Below are 23,584 nucleotides of genomic sequence, written 5' to 3'. Positions count from 1 at the left end.
CTCACCAGATAACCAAACCGACATCGTGACCAGCAGCTTTTACAGCTGTGGCTCCAGCAAACATCAGCTGATACTAGAAATTAATATTAAATCAATTCCAACAACAGCTGATCAAGCTTAAACGTGCTGCTGTTGTTTAGCGCGACATCTGCTGGTTTCCTCTTTCTGGCACAAAGTGGGCGATAAACAAACAAGAGAGACGATCAGCTGATCATTGATCAGTTTCATGATTGAAGTAGCAACAGGAGAGAGAGGGGAGAGAATGAGAGAAGAAGAGGCAGCTGACAGCGTAAAGACGCAGAATAACTGCAGCTTTGTGTCTTTTCCCATTGTAGCTGAAGTACGGGACAAACTGTGTTCCTTCTCAGCTCAGTACAAAACGCGTAATATTTTCTCTGAATACGGGACGATTCCGTTTTTTACGGGAAGGTTGGAAACTCGACTAACTAACCTTATGAATAAAATAAAGTTCACTATCAGTAACATCTTCATAGCACCCATCCAGCTGTATAGAAACTCCGTCATGCTAGCTAGTACGCAGTACGAGTTATTGTAACTGACTGTAAAAAGTCAGCATAACGAGAACAAACTCCACCTAAATTTGGTTTATATCTGACCCAGATAGACTGCAGGTCATAACTTCTTACCTGAAGTTCAGTTCACCTCTCCTCCTCCTGCCTCTCCTTTCCCTCATCCATCTGCTGGCCTCTGTGGTGTTTTTCCAGGTAGGATGGATTCCCAGAACACCACCACCACCAAACAACTGAGTTATTTTTACACATCTGCCAGCATCTGACCAATCCACCACCTTTCATTGTTTATACCATTACTGAAAAAAAATAAATCATCGTCACATAAAAACAAAAAATCACCATCGGCCCACCGGGCAAATGTCCGGTATGCCCGATGGCCAGTGCAGCTATGACTATAACTACATTTGGAAGACAACCTTTCAAGGTCAAAGCAAAGTTTTTTGCAAATTTTTGAGAATGAATGTTTCCAATAAGACAGAGCTTGGATAAGTAAATGTAGGTGAGGTTTTGTGTGTTTGTATTTCCAACATCTAAGCAGTCGCATAAATCACAATAATCAACTCTCTTATGCGTCTGTCTCGTTAATAAACTTAAACTGAAAATATTTTTCCATTTCTCTTTATTTGGGCTTCAGCATCCAAATCCCTTCCAATCCTGTCATCCTTTTATTTGAGCAACATTGTCTATCGATCCTGCAGGGTCCATTTTGTGCAGCAGAAAGTGTCCTTGCACCTGAGCAGCACTGATTTCAGAGTGTGTGGCTAAAGCGTGCTTGGCAAAGTGCTCTGCCTCAGAGGCCGGTTCGTCGGGGTAAAATCGTCGGAACATCTGGGTGAGCTGCCAGTGGGTGCAATGCCCGATGTACTGCTTCAGATCAACCCGGCCAGGTCGGATGAGCGCTGCGTCTAACCTGTGTGCAGATATCATACACAACGCTGGCAGTTAATGGCACTGAAAACACTTCTTATGTTTCAGTGAAATAACAAGTTTTTGTAGCAATGACAAAAAGATTTTAATGTTCATTAAGGAAGCAGAGAGACGTGAGGAAGATGAGGTGATGAAGATGATCACACAGGCAGGGATGGACAGGTAGGCGTCCACAGATTAATTTAAGATCTGAAGATAAAGTCAATCTAACATTGGATCATGTGATCAGCTATAGTTTATTAATGTATGTAAATTGTCACTATGGATACACGGTCTACTGTGCACATGCGTATCAGACCTATGTACTCTGATACTGTGTCACACTGCACTACTCCTTTTTTCCCAGGACACTGGTTATGTCAATCCCTGTACTGCACTTATTTTATTGAGGTAGGCTGCTGTACAGCGTGTGCGGTTTTTTTTTTTTTCTTTAAATAAAAACCAGCACTTGGTATGCAGCGCCACCTGCTGTTGGGGTCTTTTATTTTCTTCTAATTCTGTTTCAGTCTCTTCACTGCTTCAATTGTTTTTTTTCTACAGCTTTTTACGTTAGAAGCAGATATATCAGTTTACATGTTGGTACAATGTCACTAAACACTCTTGGCTTCAACAGTACCTGTCTATGAAGTTGGTAGTCATAAAAACTATTCGAGCCTCCGATGAAGCCACTCCGTCAAGAGAGTTCAGCAGTCCGCTGAAGGTCAGTCGTCCCATTCCCTGATAGGCCAGAGGGTCTGAGAGGCAACAGAAGAAAACACAGCTCAGTGACTTCAAAATTCACCTTCAAACCAGAATGTAACAAATCTGGTCAAATACAGCTTTACAGGTTGCTTCAGTACTGAATATCAGCCTGTTTTAAAACCACAGAGTGGAGCTGATGAACATATGATGTTTTAAACATGTAAAAAGAAATATGTTTGATCGGTTCTGCTGCTCACTCTCAGTGGGAAGCAGGTCTCTGCTGACAAAGGCTGCATCGACATCCTCCAGGAGAATGATGCTCTGCTGCGGCGCCACGCTCAGGAGGTGATTCAGGCGGTCGTCTGAAAGTGTTCGGTCACTCAGACTCATCAGACAGATGCTGTAGCCCAGCTCACCAGCCAGCGCCGTGCTGAAAAAACAGCAAGTTACACAGGCATTGGTGAGGTTGCACGACGAGTACGTAGCAAGAAAAATAAACCCGAATAAAGCATATACTCACATAAAACTGCTCTTTCCACATCCTGGGGGGCCGTACAGCAGGTAGCCTCTTCTGTAGGGAATACCTGCACAGGTGAACAACCACCATCAGTAGAGGATTAATCTCAAAAAACCCTAGAAATTCTTCTACAAAGTAGACAAATTAAAACGTTCGGTAACATTTTTCTGATTAGGTTTTTCTAGAGACCTTCCCTACTCTCGAACAGACTCTGGTAAGGAGTCGGACCTGACCTTCAGCAAAAATCCAAAGGGCATGACCTTTAACGGAAGTGATGTTCAACAATAAAGCGATCAGAAATCAGCAACTTCAACCAAGAATGGGCAAAGGACCCTGTGAGTAACATTTTCATAATAACTCAGTTGTGTTTCTTTAATTGTGGTGATCAAGACATTATAATCATGATTAAAATTCATGTTATGTCCTGTAACATTTTACCTCTATCTGTGTACCATTTGGGATTTCCAATGAAGTCCTTCACGTCATCTACAATCCTTTCTGCAACGCCCACGTCCAGCACCACAGAGCTGAGGGGTCTGCGCCGCCGAGGAAAGCCGAAGGGCCGCCACTCTGCACCCATGGCTGTGTACATCACTGTCCTGCCTTCCTCCTGCTTCAGCGCGAGTTCTCTTGCTGCAAGACAGGAATGAAAGCTCAACTAAAAGCCCACTCAAGCATTTTGTCAAGTACAGTTAGGTCTGTAAGTATTTTAGACAAAACTTCACAACTTAGCCCATGTACACCACACACTGTGCACTGAAATTAAGCAATTAAAGGAGGAAACATCCAGACTTCAAGAAGTTACTCGGTGCAAACATTTGGAGGGATGAGCCTCAAATCCCAAAATGTTGATTCTGTTCATCTGGACATAGATGAGCCTCAAAATTCAATGTGATAATTCTGAAAATACATCTGCAATACAGGTGAAAATCTAAATATTTGCACACCTGACTTTATGTGTTGTTAAACTTACCTTCTTGTAAGATATTAAAGAAGATCTGTCTGTCTCTGCCTAAAGCTGTGAAAGTGACAGACTCCCAGGGGGTTCCAGTGTGCAGATCCACCATCTGCTTCTCCCTGGTTCTCTCCACCCTGATCCACTTCCTCCCATACCTGCAGACCACAACGGAAGTCGGTGTCACAGAGAAAGTGGCCAATCAGTTTAGAATACAGGTCTTATAGGTGTAGTGGTATGTGCTATACCAGATGATGTGGTTGCCAGGGCTCGGGTGAAAGTCAAACTGCGTGTGAACCCGTCCGCTCTCGTGCGCCAGGTAGGAGGTCTCCACACTCAGGTGCTGCGTGTGTTTGGCGTGCTTGGTGATCCAGCTCAGCAGCCAGTTGTAGCTCTTGTCCCTGCTGGGCACCTCCAGAGTGATCATGTAGTGCCTGCGGAAGAAGATCATCCCCACCTGAGCCCCTTTCCTGGCAAGCGCCAGAGCTGTCCCGACCCCGACCAGTCCGAAGCCGGCTCCGAAGTACGGGTTGTCCTTCAAGCCGTCCAGAAAATCCGACAGGGGCATGGTGACGGCTGCAGTGAGACTCTAGATACCCCCGCAAAAGGAGCTCATCCGAAGACCTGCGTGGTCCAGTAAATAAAGGTTATCGGTCTTTCTTCGTATCCTGACAGCTGCTTGTAGGCTGGAAATACATTTAGCGACAGTTAAGGCTACCTGACTGGCTAAATTACGACAGTTGCGTTGTTTTTTCCCCTCTGACTTAATCTCTTACAGCTGCCACTGGTGACTTCATTCATTCTCGTGTTTAAACCTTCATTCGGCCACATAAAATCCCCAAGCGTGCAACGATGCTTCTGCACGGCGACCTTTACTACACTTCCTGTGTTTGATGGATACCGTTCCGACTTTCCACTGGCGCTCACAAACAATGGTCCCCCCTCCTTAGTAATCCATTTTTATGCTCACCTAATTTTGCTGACCTGTTAAGAGAATAACTACGCAACGGTGGTTAATGCACTCTGTGAATTTTAGTTTAAACAGCTTGAACCGCAACAGCGATGAAAAGCTAACAGGGACGCAAAGACTTTGCGATGAGCGTCTCAAGAAGCTAATGAGGGTTAGCTCCGCTAGCATTAAATGCGATGTTATTATTTGCGTGTTTCAATCACTTTATATTATTAATAAGCGCGAGAAAAACTTCAGCTCCTGTAACTCACTGCCAGCTAAGGATTTCTATAACAGGCAGTTAGCCTGTTATAGAAAAAGTGGATTCAATGAGGCAGACGGTGCAGCCTTGCGGTTAAACACAGCTGTTGATGTTTTGTTTTTTGGATCCAAAGGACCGTGGAAACTCGGGCAGTAGGTCTGACTCTGAAGTTCATTTTCTACTGTAAGCACCTGCAATTTTGTGCATGTAACCGTGTACCTGTGATGTGTCTTATTACAGTTAGCACTAGTGCAATAACGTCATCAGTATGAAAGACCACTATGTACTATCAAAGTTATATTAATATCTGTATGTCATTAATTCTGTCTATATATTATCCCTGATTAAAGGGTAAGTTATATGCTTGATTTATTAAACAGTGGGGACATTTGGAAGTCTGTGGGTTTTCAGCTTGAAAAGTTTGGGTGTTATCAGTGCATTTCCAGCAACTATGATCATATCAGTACCATCAAGATACCACTTTATTCCAGACTTTTTTTTTCTAAATGCACAAAATATGTATCAAAGTCTAATACTGAGCTGCTGGGCGGGAGGAAAAGAGGAAGACCACAGACAAGACTCATGGATGTAGCAAAGGAGGACATGCAGGGGGTTGGTGTGACAGAGGAGGATGCAGGTTCTACTGTGTTTTCACATGCTGGGAATTAATATCTCATATCATAGTTCAGGACTGAGATGACAAATGGAACAAAAGAAAAAACAAACCCTTAATAATGTTTGATTAAAAAAAAGAGTTCTGAATAATACCAAAACTAAAAGCAAAACAGGAATTCACAACAGTGCGAGAATGAGAAGGAACAGACAGCTCAACACCAAGAACGAACAGGGTTATTTATACACACATGGAGTGATTGGTCGTTAAACACAGATGTGAAACTAATGAGCTGATGTATACAGTCAGAAAGGACGGAAAAGGACAGGAATGTTATAGAGTCTGATGCTTAACTTGTGCATGTTTACCCTAACATGATATTAAATTGTTCTGAAATTTTAAGGCTTTGCTCTTTTTATTTTTTAGACGCAATGGAGACGATGGATTTTTGTTGTGAAAAATGTGGACAGAGCTTTTCAGACAGTGGCATGTTTGCCTCTCACCCCTGTTCACAAAGACAAATCGCTTCATCCAGTAAAATGCAGCTGGACAGATTCAAGTGTTCTCGGTGTGCTGAGGTCTTTTCCAAACCAGCTGCTCTTAAACATCACTTTAAAACCAGCCACAGTGACCCAGACCTGACAGGCCCGTTCTCCTGCTCTGAGAAAGGCTGCTACTTCAGTGTCTCAGACCGTGACGAGTATCAAGCCCACATAATGTCTACACATGGCCTCACTCTTGTCCCCTGCACCTACCGGGCTTGTAAAGCGTCATTCCTTACACAGGCTGAGATGGAAAGCCATCGGAAAGGACACTTGCCCTTTGGCTGCTTTCACTGCCAGTTTGTCTCTCAAAATGCTAAAACCCTGAGTGGCCACCTCTTGGAACACAAACATCTGCCAAATAATGCTCAAGGTAAGTGGGCCCTGCAGGGAGGTGGGACTCTCATACCTTCAAACCTTAGCTGTAAGATGGAAATTATGATTTCACATGTCCTTTATTATTTTCTCTTAGGGAATGAGCAGGAGCCAACACCGATGGGCTATAAGGAAAGCCGCTTGTCTGAGGTCAGCGTGTCACAAAGAAAAAATCCAGCTTGTGGGCCAGAGGAACAACCTGAGAGGCCAGGTGGCAGGAAAGACACGGCTTTAGCAGGAGATGCTACATCACTGCCATCCAAAGGTAAGAACACCTATTGTCTGCTTAGTGGATTATTATGGTGACCACTGTAATCAGCTACAACATTAAATCTGACAGTCTGCTTGAACACCGTGGCTCCTGGCACTCACGTGGAAGTCACTTTGACATGGATCTCCTAATTCTGATACATTTGATTTGTATAATACCAATTGGCACTTTATACATGTGTCAATGATCCTTCACTTTGCAGACATTTTCACTAGATGGAGCTTTAGCCAGATGTAGAAGTCATCAAGTAACACCTTTTTTGGGTTGTATATTGTTTTCTCTTCTTTACTTTTGCACCTTTGTGGTCCAGCTAACCAATTTCGCAGTGCAAGAAACTGCAAAATGACAATAAAAAGTTCTGAGTCTCTAAGACTAAGTCGCTGGTTCTTTGTTATCTCGCCTGCTTCTTCACACCCCTACCCTGACACTGTTGGTTCCACCATTATGAATTTCTTCCCTCCAGGAGACCACATCATCATCTATTCTGAGATTAGTGTATACCCATCCTGCTGTCCTTGTACGACAGGTTCTGCCTGATACTGGCCTGTGCCTCTATAATAAAAATGATGCTGTTCAGTTGCAGTTTTCATTTGACTCAATATCCTTTCCTGCTCTATGACCTCCTAAAATGCTGTTACCACTGTTTATACCCTAATTGTGCTAATGTTCCTCTCTCTCCACATAACTGGTTGACTGGTCAAGCTAGGATGTTATAAGCTTATTCAAGTAGGAAGGAAATGCTCCACCCTCCACAGTCCAAGTCACGTGATGGCACTTCCTCAAAGATTTGTAATTCTTCCTAGACAAAGCCAATGATGCCTCACGAGACAATATTTGGCAAAAGTGGAGGAAAAAACTCTGTAACTGGAAAAGTCCTCCAGCAGACTGCAAAGGGAAAGAGGAGAATGAGAAGAAACAGTACAGTAGATGGACAACAAACAAAACTATGGTAGAGTAGGCAAACATTAATGACATGCAATAGTAGTACACAAACACAGGAGTGAAGATGTGATTGAAACATTTAGTTGCAAAATTGAGGAAAGGTTCAGGTCCACCCTGTATGGCCTTAATTTAAAGGTTAATCAGAAAGGAATGTCCAAAGCCTACTCTTAAAAGTAGACGTGGTCTCCTCAATGCAAACCAGAAGTTAGTTTCATAGTAGACCAAATCTTGTTGGTGGCAACCCCCACCCCAATCAGGACAGTGACCCTTGTCTTACCACAAAAAACTGCAGAGCTCATGGCTTTCCTGAACTCCAGAGTCCTAAATCCTGTTCTCAATGATCCTCCTGATTTGTGCTGGAACAATTCGGATCCAGAGAGGCCTTATTTTGTGATCTCAAAGTTGTTGCCAAAGTCGCAGTACAGACACCCGCTGGAGTCCCACATCAATGCCCTGAAAGCTAGGAGCTCTTTTGATGCCACAGAAGAGACCTACACATTATTAGACAGATGTTGTGAGTGATTGGTGCCCTTCACAAGTGGTTTATTACAAAAAACCCATCTCTCATTATTGTTTAACATGACATAAAAGATCTGTTCTTTAATCAAAATGATAGAAGGAAAAAAAAACAGTAAACAATGCAAAATATAAACTGTAACAAAGACAACCCATTTTTCTTGTAAACGTATATTTAAACTAACATTTTCAATTTAACAGAGTACCTTGCAGAGGGATCAGAGCACATCTATCGCACCCACACCTGCCCCAAGTGTCGTCGCTGCTTCAAGATGCGCTCTCACCTCCAGGAGCACCTTCGTTTGCATTTCCCCGATCCAAGCCTCCAGTGTCCCACCTGCAAGCGTTACTTCACCAGCAAGAGCAAGCTGCGTGTTCACAGGCTCAGAGAGGCCGGCGAAAAGGTCCACCGGTGCCACTTGTGCGAGTATTCCGCCGTGGAGAGGAGCTCAATCCGGCGCCATCTAATCAGCGTGCACGCCGGAGATGGCAAAAATGGTTACAGCTACATTTGTCCGACCTGTGGGGGAAGCTTTCGCCTGAGCAGCGCATTGAAGGCTCACATGAAGTCACATAACATCCTGTCTGACAGTCAACCCTTGGCCTGCTTTCAGCAGGGTTGTTCTTTCCAGAGTTCTCATCACAAAGACCTCATTAGACACTCTGCCGAGGCTCACGGAGTCAAAGCAGTGGAATGCCGTCATCACGCCTGCGGCGCCCTCTTTAAAAGCGAGACAGACATGGATGATCATTATCGGACGCACCTCGCCTATCACTGCTCAGAGTGCGATTTTTCTTGCTCCAATAAAACAGTCTTCCTCCAGCACCAGCGGCTCGGTCATGCAGGGCCTGAAAAGCTCAGCTGCGACTTCTGCTCCTTTGTCACGTTCAACCCCGTGGAGTTTGAGCAGCACCTCGGGCATCTGCACGCCAACGAGAAGATCCACCGCTGCTCTCAGTGCAGCTACGTGACCTCGCACAAACGGGGTTTGAAGCGGCACATGCTCATGCACAGTGGTGAGGATGGGTTTGGTCACGTGAATCCTGCCTTAAAGTCTGGGCATTTCTCCCTTTTGACACAATAACTCTTAAACTTGTTTTTCCTCTTTAAGGTGAGAGGCCCCACAAGTGCAGCCTGTGTGAGTTCAAGTGCCGAGATGAGTCCTACCTGTCCAAACACATGCTCACTCACTCAGATGATAAGAACTTCATGTGTGCCGAATGTGGATACGTCACCAAATGGAAGCACTACCTTAACGTCCACATGAGGAAACATGCTGGGGACCTCAGGTACGCACTCAAGAGGTTTCTTACACATCTTTGTTATATTTAAATTTTGGATCTGTTGTGTAAGCTGAGTTTCTTAAGAGCGCAACACCAGAATGCACAGCTGTGGGTCTTTAAGGTGGGGAACAGTGGAGGTGGAAGAAGCATTGTTGGTTCTAGATTCAATACTTCCTGTTTCCTCTCCTAGGTATCCCTGTGATCAGTGTCCATATCGCTGTCACCGCATGGACCAGCTAAACAGCCACAAATTACGGCACCAAGCCAAATCACTCATGTGTGAGATCTGCGCTTACGCCTGCAAGCGCAAATATGAGCTTCGAAACCATATGTTGACCAAACACTCCGGAAAGGACAGACAGTCCGCCGTGTTCAAGTGCAAATACTGTATGTACACCACCTGCTACCGTCAGGCACTTCAGAATCACGAGAACTGCAAACACACCAAGCTGAAAGAGTTTCGTTGCGCCCTTTGCTTCTACTCCTCCTTTAGCAGCATCAGCCTTTTCCTTCACAAGAGGAAAACACATGGGTACGTGCCCGGGGACAAAGCGTGGCTGGACAACTACGCTGCAAAGGAGAAGGAGAGGAGCTCGGCTGAATTCATGCAGGATTTTTACAACAAGCCTTCAGTTACTCACAAGCTGCCTGAAGGTCCTCCACCTTCTGGTGCTCCTGAAGGTCAAAGAGACCAAGTCCTGCCTGACCACGATGGCAGCAGTGAAACGTCTCCTGCTTCACAACCTGAGGAAGTTTTTGATGTTGTTTCTCAGGAGACCATTACAGAAAGTCCTTCGCCCATCGGCAGTCCTGAGGAATACTGTACCCTCGTTCTAACTGCACTCTCCACCTCTGACTTTCAAACCCCCTCTGAAAACTCTGCAAGGGCTCCTGCTTTAGATTCTAACAGGCCCGAGGCATCACAAGTAAAAGCAGACCTCTCATCAGAGGAACATGATGAAGATATACATGATAGCTACGAGCCTCTAAATAACACAGCTGAACTGGTTGAGCCCGGAGATTGTCAGACACCTGACAGAAACTGTGAAACAATCAGTCCTACTTTTCCACCTGAGCACAGTCAGCCCTTACAATCTGAGGTGCGCCTGAATGCGATGAAAAAGTATGACAAGGACCAAGCAGAAGCCATGGTGTTAGAGGGACGGGTGCAGATGCTCGTGGTGCCAGCTGAAGGTGTTTACCGCTGTGAGAAATGCTCTTATGTCACCTGCAGAGAGAGCGCTTTGAGGCACCACTGCCAAGCTCTGTGCCACGGCAGGATGAAGGGCCACAAGTGTCAGGCCTGCGGTGCGCAGTTCAAGCAGAGGCGGGGCCTCGATGGCCACCTTAAAAAGAAGTGCCCAGCCCTGCCACGGAAAACGAGGACATTTGTAGGCATTTCAGAAACAAGTGTTGCTCCTAAGAAGAGCTGTACTGTAGATCAGGAGGGATCCAATTCAGATCAGACAGAGCGAAATAAAGTTTCCACTGATCCTGAGTGTTCATCTCATTCTAAGACCTTTGATGATGCCGCTACATCCAGTGCATCCGAAAACCAGCAAACCGAAAGTCAGAAGAAACCGATCTCCAGTAACAAACAGCAAAAGTCCCTTTATAGTAAAAAGGGTGGGAAATTCAGATGCAAGCTGTGCAGCTTCTCATCCGTCAGGCTCATAACAATTAAACGGCACCTCTCGAACTGCAGAAGAAGATTCAGGAAAAGGGAGGATGAGACCAATTCAGAAGCAGGTGATGAAGGTGGGAATGACTCAATCAAAGAAAGAGAAGAGCTGGTGGAGAAACTCGACGAAGATCTTGTAAAAGTTTCTAAGAAACGTCAAATTTTTGGCTGTCCAAGCTGTGCATTTAAGTGCAGTCAGAAGAGAGCTTTAGACAGCCATGAAAGAAAAGGCTGCATGAGGCCTGGTGAAGTACAGTGCGCTCTCTGTTCATTTGTAGCCAGATCTAAAGTTTCTTTGACCCGACACAGTTTATGTAGCCATGGCAAGGAAAAGTTCGGCGCTGCCAAACCCAAACGTTTGCACTGCCAGCACTGCACTTTCAGCTGCAAACAGCAGCGCTGCATGACGCAGCACATTGCACTCAAACACAAAGGTGCACGACCTCACCGCTGCCGCTTCTGCCCCTTCAGCACCACGCGGCGCTACCGCTTGGAAGAGCACGAGTCTCTCCACACAGGTGTCGGCCGTCACCGCTGTGACGTGTGTGACAAAACCTTTGGGGCGGTGACCAAATTGCGCCAACACAAGAGACGCATTCACGACAAACTGCCCACGCACTTCTGCTCGTTGTGCGACTTCAGCAGCTACACGCTCGACGACGTGAGACGCCACAACCGCAGATGCCACACGGGGGAGCTGCAGCACGTTTGCACCCACTGTGACGCTCAGTTTAGCTCAGAGGTTGCTTTGAGAAACCACTGCAAGCGTGTGCACCAGCTCCAGGTGCGTTTCTCATGCAAGCAGTGTGACTACACCTGCAGCAGCGACATCACACTAAGGGCCCACCAGCAGAGCAAGCACCCCCAGGTAAAATGCAACACCTGCCAGGAGTCATTTGAAACTAAGGAAAGCCTCGAGCTTCATCAGAGAGCTCACCTGGCGCATCAGTGTCACGTGTGTCCTTTTGCTACCAAAACGAGGCAGCTGCTGGCTCAGCACCTCTTGAGCAAACACGAGGAGGGACCTGCGGAGGACAAGGCGCTGAGGTGCAGCACCTGCCAGTTTGCTTGTCACCATCAGCTGGTCCTGGAGCAGCACCTCCGCTCGCACGGAACCAAGCGCTTGTACAAATGCACCGACTGCCAGTACTCGACCCGGAACAAGCAGAAGATCACGTGGCACATTCGCATCCACACTGGGGAGAAGCCTTACAGCTGTGAGGAGTGCAGCTACACCTGCACCGATCCATCGAGGCTGAAGGTACCAAACAAGCTTCCATAGATCCCAGACAGTTGGTTCTGTTCATTTGTATCCACGTCCACTGAAAAAACGTGTATCGACACGTTGCTTTTAGATAATGCAGTCTCATTTGTTCCAGCAGCTGTGTCCAAGATGCAGGATGCTAAATATGCAAAGCAACTTTATTACTAAAAAACAAGTCAAACAAGCAAAGCTTGCTGGAGAGTTTGTTAATACAACTTAAAGGGTTAACTTGGACTAAGACACAAGCTTGGAAAACAGGAGGGTGAACAAACCCACAAGTGGACAAAAACTGAGGGGAGGAAGGAGCTGAATGTAGGCTGGGGATGGATTGGATTGAAGTAATAGCCAGTAATGATAGGCTAGTTGAGGACAGAAACCACAGCAAGACATCAGAGAAAAACAAAACTGGACTAACTAAAATATCAAACACAGAGACATTACACGGCACGTTAAACAGAGGCAGTGGAGCACAAAAGTAGCTTAAAGTTGAGACAGAGAAATGGCGAGGAAACTAAAAACACAAGAAGGAATAATAAAAACATGATCTGAAGCTCAATAAAAACAAAAGAATTAAAAATGTCATTTATAAATAGTGGTGTGTGCTTTCAAGTAGGATTTAGGCTCCAGGTGTCTTCACAGTTAAACTTGGCTTTTCCGTATTATGAAGATGTTCATTTCATGCCAGCGTACATCAACGTGGCATCTTATGCTGCAGAAATAATGTGATCTGGAGCTGGTTATGTTTGAGATTGGAAATCAGCAGGTTTACTGACCAGCCAGCTCCCTGGAAGATGGCATCATTTATAGCTAGAATCATAAATCCGGGTTAGTATAGTTTGAGTTAGTGAAATGATAAACATTTCATGTAACTATTGAGCCTGATTTCTGATGTTAGGCTCACAGAAGCCTTAAATTTGCTTTGTATCACAGAACAGGACCAAGAGCAGTAAATGGGAACAAAACGCACTAAAAACTAAACGGGTATCTGTAAAACGACAACAAAACCGCGGAGACCAACATGTTAAAAGTTAAAGTTAAAAACAAAGAACGATGGCAGAAGCGTTTAGTGTCTGTGGTTGTGTAGTTACTTATTGAGGCTCATTTTGAGTCTTTCCATGAAATGGAGCACAATCAAAGCAATAACAGGTCCCTTTTATTTTATTTTTAATGTTTTTATAGCTTCACATGAGAGTTCACCAAGAAGAGAAGAAGTACCTTTGTCCAGAGTGTGGCTACAAGTGCAAATGGGCGACTCAGCTGAAATACCACATGACCAAGCACACAGGTATCAGAGGTGGCTGTTTTCACCCCTAAAAATGCAGCTGAAGAGCTGCTGTTGGAAAATGAGACGTTACATTTATTTACCATACAGCTCAGGCAGATATGATGGTTATAAACTGAACACAAGACACAAACTGACAGTCCACATGCTTATCTGATGTATCCAAACTGCATACTGCATATTCATAAGGCCCGGGTGCCAAAATCAGTCCAGCTTTAGATCAGTTAAATAGCTCCTTCTAGTGGTCAGGGGTGAAAACAAACCAAATGTCTCCTGCAGAAAGGCATAAAGTGAAAGTTTCTAATTTAATGTTGCAATATGTCTAAGTTATAAAGTGATTTGGTTACATTTTTAAATAATGTTTGTCATCTGCAGGAGAGAAGCCGTACGCCTGTGATGAGTGCGACTACCGCACCAACAGAGCAGACGCCCTCCGCGCACACTGCGACACACAGCACTGTGATGTGCGCCCTTATGTTTGCGAGAAGTGCGGCAAAGCCTTCAAGACTAGCTTCATACTGAAGACCCACCAGCGCCAGCACAGCGACGACCGGCCATACACGTGCGGGTTGTGCCAAAAGGCTTTCAGGTGGCCTGCGGGTCTCAGACATCACTACCTGTCTCACACCCAGCAGCAACCTTTCAGCTGTCGCCACTGCTCCTACAGAGCCAAGCAGAAGTTCCAGGTGGTCAAGCATCTGCAAAGGCATCATCCAAACATGCCAGCAGAGGAAGGTTGGGTAAGAGACTCAGAAGCTGGAGGCCTCACCCTGAAGGAGGCTCTAGAGGGGACTCTGGATAAAAGAGCAGAAGCAGCCAATGAGCTGCTTCCACCAGCCAGTGAGGTACAGGAGGTTGCTGAAGAGGTCGAGCTAGGATTAAACCCTGAAGAGAGAGAGTAACTGGTGACATAGCTGGTAAATACTGATGTTTGATTAGTTGATTTTAATGTCTTGCCAAGCCTAATAAGACACTTAGTATACATATTAAGAGAGAATGTAAAGACGGGTCATTTATTTGAACAATAAACAGTTTTTTATATCCTATCTTGTGCTAATTTCCTATAATCAGAATATAATTGTATTAATGAGAAAATCACCATATGAGATGCCACAACTGTGCTGCCAGTCCAGAAACTTAATAATGCAAAATACATTGTTTACAAAAATTCAACACTAAGAGAAATGGAAGTCCTGGAAAAAATAAACAAAAGAAGAAGAAAACCAAGATTCCTTAAAAACAAACTCATGAAGCCAAGGCTGAAAACAGGACTGCTAGGAACTCTTAGCTTAATAAGCAAAAAGCAACTGAGGAATAAAGCTGCTGCTGATGAAGGAGAGAGAGGGAGCTTTTTGCGGTTTGCTTTGGATGAGAGAGCATAGAGCAGCTTAATGAAAATGATTGAAAAATGTGCTGGCATAGACGTACAGAGTGATTGCAAAAAAATGCAATAAATGCATTTCTTTTAAACGGGACAGGCTGATGTTGGCCTTTTTTTTTTTCCTAAAAGCTCTTTTTTTTTTTTTTTTTTTTTGGGAACTGAGGGGACTGCCTGCTGTAGTACTGAAAGCCAACTCTGCAGTCTGGGCTCTCCTTTGTCTTTTTATTAAAGTTTAGAATGTTTCCTGGGTGACACACTTGGTCCACTTTAGCATATTTTTTTGTTTTTTGCAGTCATGCTGAATGGGTACAGAAATTCTCAGCACTTTCTCCGGACATCGACGTCGTCCTGATGGCAACATCTGTTTCTCCAGACCTCTATATATCGTTCAACATCAGCGGTGTCCTTACAGGTGTAAAAGTTAGTTCTATGAGCCCTAGACGCACACCTACATACATCACAGATGCTGTTGTGTAGATCCTTGATTTCTAAGAGAACCTCAGTGGCGGAGAAGCTGGCTGTGTTTCTGGTTTAAGAGTTTTACCTTGAATCTGTGGTTGCAGTGATGATGCTGTTCAGAGGATTTCCTGAGCCCCTGCAGTGACTTCCATCACAGAATCAGGTCTGAGAATCTTTTAAACATACTGTGTCAAAGAAAATAAGTCTTTTCAATTCTATGCTCTACTTTTTAATGTTGAACTATCTGAAAACTCCTCGTTAACACAGTGGTGACCCCCTTCACATATTTACTCAGAAAGACTCAGACTGAGTTGCTCAGTGTGTTGGCACAGGTAAACCTAAATACCTGCAAAATGTTCCACCAGGTGTTTTTTTTAAACACGTTTTTCATTTGTACCATTAGCTCTGAAATATTTTGCATGCATAAATAATCTTTTTTAAGTTCTGTTTCGACATGTTGACTTATTACAATTTTCTGTTAAATGCTGGGTTTCTTATACTTAGCTCCTGAATTTGAATCCACTTCAGGTTCCTATGTCAGTTCTTTCCGGGTACTCCGGAGTCGAAGGGCATGTATGTTGGGATAACAGCTGACTCTGAATAGGTCATATGTGTGAATGGTTGTCTGTCTCTCGGTGTTAGCCCTGTGACAGACTGCCAACCTGTCCGGGGTGTTCCCCACCTCTCGCCCTGTCCCAGCTGGGATGGATAAACAACTGTTTGCAAGTGTTTGTGTTCTGTTTAATTTACATTTTAAGAAGTTCCCCAAATTTCTAGAAACAAGGACAAAAAAATGAACAAGCCACGAATGTTTCTGAACAACTGAATTTCACGCACAGGTTTTTAACCACTCAGAAAATTACATACAAAGACATATTTACATTATACACAACATGGCCTTGTCGAACATTCATTCATTCATTAGAAATAAGTCATTCATGCAAAGTTGTGAGTATATTTCTGGCTTTTTAATACTGAGATTTGTCTTTTTTCCCCACATCTAACCTTTTAGTACTGTTACAGATATTTTGACATTCTCTACATGCTGAAGCCTTTTGTCTTACTTTCACATCCATCACTTAAAATATTCTTTACAATTTCTGGAATGTAAAGTTGCATATATTGGACTTAAAAACTTAAATAAATAGTACTGCATGGCTTAGTTTGTCTTATTCTGTGGTTAAAAATTATAGATTGGTTTAAAAGAGATGCGCTCCACTTTGTCACTGTTGAAAACTCAAATTAAATAATGCTGATTTCTGAGATGATCCGTTCCATGTGGTTCGTTTTGACAGTCTTATGTAGCGTTGGCAGATCGAAGCACTGCTCCATGTCGTCCTTGTGACCACATCTGGTTTCTCGTTGTTCTTCATGTGAGCTCAGAAATGCTGATGTTAACAAAGAGCGATGAGGGCGGGATAGCTGTTCCATCCTTAGACAGCAGATGTATGTGACGATATCCTGGAAAAAAGAAGAATTTCAAAACAAGTCTCAAGGCACTTTTTAATGCTAGAAAAAGAGCTTCCGAATATTAGAGACAAAAAGCCCAACAGTGTCCATTACACGGCGTGGGGGCCTGAATCTGCTTACCAAGAATCCAATGCATTGAGTGGTTTCAGAAAATGTGAAATGCAAAGAAGGAGGGCTTAAACTTTGGACTATTTTTTACAGTTTTACAGGCTTATTGTTGATGATAACATCACCCATGGCCTGGGACACCCCAAAAGGTTTGAAATATCATGAGGAGAGCGAGGCTAGTTAGTTTGTGTGATGCAGTCAAACTCAAGTCTTCTTGTACTAAGAGGTAACACTGGAGCTCTCCATGCTCTGCTCACCTGGTTGGATGCACGTGAAGGGCAGGGTGTACTGTCCAATGAAGTCGTTCCTTGATGCTTTGTCATAGTCCTCCACCACAAAGCAAACCAGCGCCAGCTCAGGGGTGTGGATGGTGAAATCTAGAGTTTCATTCCACACGGGGTTAAACCCTGCAGGAGGAGGGCAGCAGAGGAGTGAATATAACCAACTGGGATCAACTTTATACCCAAAATTTGTCCACTGTGTGGTCTAAGTGTTGAGTACTCAGTCACCATTGTTGTTAATGTGGCTGGTCTCATCCTTTGCCTGGTCCTGTGGTACCCCATAGATCTCCACTCGCACCAGCGGGTCAACAATAGAGCCTTCTTTCTGGTTCACCTTTGGCAGTTGTTGCCCGCTGATCACCTGATAAAGATGCAAACCATTTTAGCGTACTTTACCTCTCACACCACATCTCAGATTTCCACACTGGAGGTAAAATAAACAGATTTTCATAGAGCTCTGTACCTGTATGGCTAGGCGGAGTGGTTTGTACCCTTCCCGCTCCTCAGGTTTATCTGGACTGAACTGAGTGTTCCCATCTCTCATGAAATCGGGCTTTATGACGTAGCCACAGCAGCCATTCTGCCTGAACAACCCATCATTTAGATCCATTTCCAGACCGGCTGTCTGGAAATTCAAAGCCACTTTGGGAAAGAGGCAGACAATAATTTGATTAACTTTTTTTTTTTTTTTTACTGAATGGCAATCTAGGATCATTTCCCAGAGTCTGTAGAGCTGTCAGAGTTAATGTGAAAAGGGCTACAGGAGACGAGCTTTCATCCTAAGCAGATACCATCAGTTAGATAGATACCCAGCTCTTAGCTCTAACCCATCTAAAAATAAACATGGGGTGGCACTGAGGATGTCCACAAGGATAATTACTTCCTAATATAATATTACACGATAATAAATGCATGAGCTGTAAAAGCAGTGTGTGTGCAAACAATGAAGTGGAAAGAAAAGAGTCTAATTGAACTGCCATAAAAGCGTGTCGGTCTCTGTGTGTTGGGCCTCTCCATAGCCTCGAGTGTCACATGCTGCAAGATACTCCAGTCCTTCCCTTTGTTACTTCCTTTAGCAGAAGATACAGTGGAATTTGTGAACAAATTCACAAGAACAACTCATGCTGTATATCCTCCTGAGAACCAGCCTATTCATTTATGTCCTATGTAATGGACATTTGTTTTTGGTCTATATCGTTGGACTTATTTGAGCTAGCCTACTCAATCCTTTTTTTTTTTTTTTTTTTTTTTTTTTCTTTTGCCTTTCCCGTTTGGCTCTTTTGCCATCAGAATTATTGTCTAAAGGCGAAGAAAGATGCCCAATGGATTTTCTTTACCAAATTGACCATCCCAGCTTTGCCGTAATGGTCCATTTGATTCACCTTTTATTCTTTATTTTATTTTCACTTGCTGAATACGGGACAGACTTGACTGGGGGAAAGAAAAGGGAGAAAGAAAGAGGGAAAGAAAAACAATTGAGAAGAGGGACGGGGGAGAAGGGCAAAAAACAGAATAAGCAAAAAAAAAAAAAGAAAAAAAAAAAAAAGAAAAAAAATACATGTATCGATCACCTGGATCACCTGTTGAGAAAGAAAAAAGAAAACAAGCAGAAGAAAACGAGAGTAATACAATAAACAACATCACAATGATATATGGGAATATGACAGTAAATACTAAATATTAAACATTATTGTGCAGCACGTAAGATCGACAGCACAGTGTGCATTGAGGTAGGAGCCAAAAAGGGTGTAGTTTGTGTGTGTGATCACCCGTGTGTACACCTGTGAGCATGGACGCGCTTGTTTTCTTAAAAGGTTCCCTCATGTAATGATCTGCTAGAGGGTGTGGGGGGCCACTGCCCCGTCCTCCAGGGCATGAAGCAGGTATGGAGGAGATCAAAACTCCAGACATCCAGAGGCCCCCAGAACACAAGAGACCAAGGAAGACCAACAGAGGGGCAGCCGTGCCACTGTCCCAGAAAGAGCTGAGGAGAGTCCCAGATGAGGGGTCACCCAGCAGCCACGGAGCAGAAGCCAGGGGGGGTTGCAGCGACGTGCCCGTGAGCTCCGCCGGCAGCCAGCTGTGCCTGAGTGACCGAGCCCCAGGCCGAGAGGCCGGGGGCACCCCACCTCCGAAGTGGCCCAAGCGAGCCCCAGGCTCCAGGCCCCGATAAGCAGCCGCCAAGGAGTGAGCCGGTGTGCACCCGGACGCCCACCCCCGGACACAAAGAACCACCAACGCACCGATGTCTGAGGGAGTCCGCCCCCGGCAGGGGAAGTGGTGGGGGGAGATAGGCCTCCAAACCTTGGAGGGCCTGAGCTGTCCTCAGAGAGGTGGCGTCTGATACCCAACCTGACATATGGACACAGACATACAGGCACACACAGATACAAACATCCATTCCCACCCTCATGCTCTCATATGCACTTACTCCACACTTAACCAACGTGGAGACAGACATAAAGAGACGCTGTACACACAATCACACTCCCCAAGCGTACTCTACAAACCGGGTCTAGGTACCCTTGCCCCTGGAGGGGGGAACTGCACCCAGACCCAGGTTGTGTTACCCTTTTTCCCTGCGGTGGGGAGAAGCAGACCGCCCCGACTCCGCAGCAGCAGGGAGGCCCCACATTCCGGACCCCAGTCGGACGGCCAACTCCTCCTCCTAGCCCCCCTGCTCCAGCAGACCGCAGAGAACGAGGGTGAGAGAAGACTCCTAACCTCCCTCCACCCGCTCATTGTAGTGTTGATGTATGTGTGTTCTAAGGTGCATTTAAAACCCAGGAGGGCATGGAGCTACCTGCCAGAGAGCAGCAGGTAAGCGCATAGTCCCTCCTGCTAGCCCTCAATGTCTACGTGTATTTAAAATTGAGAGGTGGGCAACGACGCCAGGGGTGAGGTGTACACCCTGATGGTAATTGAGATTCCGTGTAGCGTGCCCACCCCCAAGATCCTATATGTATGTGTAATGAGAGTGTGAGTAATGTGAATGTCTAAGTTGCGGGATAAAATTGAGGCAGAGGCAGCCAGAAGGGGACAGAGGGGGGGGGTTACCCCCTCTGCACCCTGGTGACACACCCCCACTCCAAGGCCCTGCATGTGTGGGTGGTTGTGGTGGAGCGGGAAGAGGGAGGCAGCTGGAGATGGGGAGGGAAGGAAGGGAGGGGCAATTGACCCCTCCCTGGGGCCAGCTCCCCCGCTGACCCCAGTAGGCACCCCCATACTCCGCGACCCGCCAGGGAAGGGGGGCCCAGGCCCATCCGAACCGGGGCCCAGCGCAGCGGCGCCGCCCGGCCCCACAGAGCCCGGGGCAGTCCACCCAACCCCACCACAGAGAAAACTGCACCCACCCCATCATCCACTCATCTTCCAGACTACATAAGACAATAGACGCCCAGGCTGAGATCTTCCTCCACCTCTCCTGTATCTCCCCCTCTTGCAGAGAGAGTTCCTGAGAGAGGAAAGCTCCTGCAAGATGTGACAACCCCCCCCCCCCACCAGTTGAAGAGCCCCCCAGGTGGCTCGGCGCACCGGCGGCACCCCGCGCCAGTGGCGGGCCCCCATATACCCACCGGCCCACAACCCCGGCAACACACCAACCAGGACCCAGGCCCCCGAGGCCCGGCCAGGGCCCCAGGCCAGAGCCGGAGCGCCCCCAGAACCTCACGCCCGTCCCGGACCCACCCAGGGGCAGCCAGGCTACCAGGTCAGTAACCCCTGTCCGTCAGCACAGACCCTCCCCTAGCCCCGCTGCACGTAGCCTACTCAATCCTGATGTGCTCAATAGGGGATGACCTTTCCAATGATGTGTCATGTGATTGGGTGGCTTCCTTTAGCTCCAAAGGGGCAGGAAATCGCAAAAAAGTTAAACTGAAAGGTACTTTCTCTTCGGTTCTCAGGAGGATATGTCATTGTTAATTATGTTTTCTCTTTCCACACCTGATAATATATAAACATGCCACAGGTGAACTATGACCCTGTTCGTCAAGGTGTTGGCTCGTGTGATGAGTGTAGATTTATTTGTTAAATAACAAATGTTAAAAGAGGGAAACACAGCAGAAACTAAAAACACAAGAAGAAAAAATGAAGAACTCATAATAACTGAAGCTGCCCCCGAAAAACAAGAATTCAACAACTTAAATACCAGAACATCGGTAATGTGCGAGCTCATCCGATTCACCATTCATCACAATTCACACATTACTGCCGGTGGAACGACAAATGTGATGCTGACCTTGAGTATAGTTTAGTTGAAGACCCATTAGTGATCAGTGTGTGTATCCAAGTTTGATTAAATTCTGACCAGTACTCTAGGACGGATGCATGACAGACGCCTCGCCTCAAACTCAACAATACATCAAGACCTTAAACACATCATTTCCAGCATGATAAAAGAAAACCCTGAAACTGTGACGAGGAAGCCAAAGTTTTTCATCTGGCAGAAATTTGAAATATATATATATATAACTAGTACTCATTTACCAAATCCACCTGCAGATACAAATAACATAACCTGAATATTTGACAGAATGGTCAAGCATTACAGAAATGACTCCCTACCAATTACTTTTAGTACGTGTGCTGACACCAGTGCAAAAACCTTCCTCTTGTTTGGACTTCTAAACTATCAGTACTGCAATTTTCTGGATGCACTAAACCAAAAAACATCACACATATGGTGACTAGCAACTATTATACTCGCCTACAGGAAGAAAAACCCAGATAATGCTACTGCTTTTTCGTAACAGCATTTCTGATCAATATCATTCAGGCGTTCTTACACTGTGTAAAATAAGGAGGTCGTACTTAACCCTAATGGATACATCGGTTTTGCACTGGCGGTGATTTCAGATTTTGCACCAGCAGAGGGCGAGCTTGTTCTCACCTATCTGACACCCCACGCTCCACATGTCCTGGGGGTTGTAATTGGATGAGTCTGTCCTGAGGCCGCTGGGGTACGTCCTGCTCAGCTGCAGTGTGTTGTACTGCACAAAGTCCGTCCCTGAGGAAATGTTTGAAGAGAACAAATGCAATAGATTTCTACAGCATAGATAACTCCACCTACTTCTCCACCTTTAAGTCAGATACAGTTTCAAATATTGTAATACACATGTATGACACGTCACAATCGTTTAACAGCTCATTTATTATCTGAGGAATATACTACTCCTTCGTCTACCTGCTTCCTTAGCGAGCTTCTTGGCCTTGGATTCAGAGAATGAGGAGATCTCGTAGCATTTGGCGTGTGAACGGGCGTGCTCAAAGCCGTCAAAGTGCACGCTCTTGCAGTAAACCACCAGGTCTGACAGCTCCCTGGACATTCTGGATTTTGCATTAGACTTCTGCAAAGAGGCAGCATAAAAATATATAATCAGTCAACAAAGCTCAAAACATCACTTTAAACATTCAAACATGCCAGGCAATTAAAGGTGACGCCCTAACCTTGTGCATTCAGCTAACTTTAATATCTGTAATATGTAATATTTATCAGTCAGTCTAGTGCATTTGAATCAGTACAGTAAGTAAATTAATTATTTATTTAATATCCATTTGTGTTTGCCAGAAAAAGTGGTCGCCTAAAAACTGAAGAATTTTCAATTTTATTTAAAATAAATATACATTTTAATTTAAGACATGGCATTTGTGACTATGTGTTAGGTCCAGTGTTTATTGCATTTACACAGAACATTTTCAAACTGTTTTTAACCAGACTTTTCATAAAGTCTTTTCAATTTCACGAGGGTATTGGACAAATTACTGGCTAACTACTATTTATTTACAGCCCTATTTTTGACAATATTTTAGTTGTATATGTAGTATATGTAGAGTCTAGGTTTAGCTACGTTTCGTTTCTTTACCAGCTTTTCATCTATATGACCAGGAGGATACAGAATAATAAACTGCTTTTTCTTATTATCTAACAGGTGTATGCGGATGCTCGTGTTAAACATGGACACTGTTTCAGTGTGTGTAAGTAAACTCTGTGTCTTGGTTTCACATTGTTTTTTTCTATTCTTGGCCTTTGTGATGTCAGAGAGAGAGGCAAGATATTTCTAAAATGATCATCTCAGGAGGGGCAGCCAATCAGAATAAAGGCTCTAACCTCCTTGTGGCTTCAAGGGAAAGGAACAAAAACAATATGCTTGTGACAGTTGATGGACTGTAGAGTCTAAAATAGGAACAAAGAGCTAGAAATTTTATTCGATTTATATAGCACCACATCAGAACAACAGTTGCCTCAAGATGCTTTATATTGTAAGGTAGAGACCCTACAATAACAGAGAGAAA

At 44.9% G+C, this 23,584-nt stretch overlaps 3 protein-coding genes across 5 annotated transcripts in view; 1 reads left to right on the top strand and 2 right to left on the bottom strand.

The window, feature by feature from the left end:
• Positions 1–1,077: 1,077 nt before the first annotated feature.
• bcs1l (BCS1 ubiquinol-cytochrome c reductase complex chaperone) lies at positions 1,078–4,939 on the bottom strand. 2 transcript variants are annotated; one of them, XM_087830112.1, is made up of 8 exons: positions 4,332–4,939; positions 3,862–4,237; positions 3,632–3,771; positions 3,097–3,291; positions 2,662–2,725; positions 2,399–2,571; positions 2,077–2,194; positions 1,078–1,443 (listed from the first exon to the last, which is right to left on the bottom strand). In XM_087830112.1, exons 2-8 carry the CDS (start codon positions 4,179–4,181, stop codon positions 1,191–1,193), a joined length of 1,263 nt encoding a protein of 420 aa, XP_087686238.1. In that variant the 5' UTR covers positions 4,182–4,237; positions 4,332–4,939; the 3' UTR covers positions 1,078–1,190. The 2 variants fall into 2 exon arrangements, with proteins under 2 accessions (XP_087686238.1, XP_087686237.1); XM_087830111.1 differs by having other exon boundaries at positions 3,862–4,938.
• On the top strand, positions 4,447–16,416 carry znf142 (zinc finger protein 142). Of its 2 annotated transcripts, XR_015716608.1 has the most exons (10): positions 4,447–5,007; positions 5,864–6,352; positions 6,452–6,619; positions 8,285–9,100; positions 9,196–9,373; positions 9,558–12,309; positions 13,492–13,597; positions 13,970–14,511; positions 15,269–15,387; positions 15,539–15,567. XR_015716608.1 is itself a non-coding variant. In XM_006807631.3 (9 exons), exons 2-8 carry the CDS (start codon positions 5,869–5,871, stop codon positions 14,494–14,496), a joined length of 5,031 nt encoding a protein of 1,676 aa, XP_006807694.2. In that variant the 5' UTR covers positions 4,447–5,007; positions 5,864–5,868; the 3' UTR covers positions 14,497–14,511; positions 15,269–16,416. The 2 variants fall into 2 exon arrangements, 1 of the variants encoding a protein (XP_006807694.2); XM_006807631.3 differs by having other exon boundaries at positions 15,269–16,416.
• plcd4b (phospholipase C, delta 4b) overlaps positions 16,154–23,584 on the bottom strand; it is a 19,924-nt gene continuing 12,493 nt past the window's right edge. The window contains exons 11-16 of the mRNA XM_006807630.3: positions 22,476–22,638; positions 22,182–22,298; positions 17,757–17,935; positions 17,522–17,654; positions 17,270–17,419; positions 16,154–16,895 (exon numbers count right to left, since the gene is read on the bottom strand). Of these exons, the coding sequence (XP_006807693.1) occupies positions 16,804–16,895; positions 17,270–17,419; positions 17,522–17,654; positions 17,757–17,935; positions 22,182–22,298; positions 22,476–22,638 (834 nt within the window). The 3' untranslated portion in view covers positions 16,154–16,803. The remainder of the gene's footprint in view (positions 16,896–17,269; positions 17,420–17,521; positions 17,655–17,756; positions 17,936–22,181; positions 22,299–22,475; positions 22,639–23,584) is intronic.

This window comes from Neolamprologus brichardi, chromosome 16, assembly GCF_056152115.1.
Source record: "Neolamprologus brichardi isolate AB-2024 chromosome 16, ASM5615211v1, whole genome shotgun sequence".
Taxonomy (NCBI): domain Eukaryota; kingdom Metazoa; phylum Chordata; class Actinopteri; order Cichliformes; family Cichlidae; genus Neolamprologus; species Neolamprologus brichardi.
The sequence above is the reverse complement of the archived record's forward strand: the minus strand, read 5'-3'. Positions and strand labels throughout refer to the sequence as shown.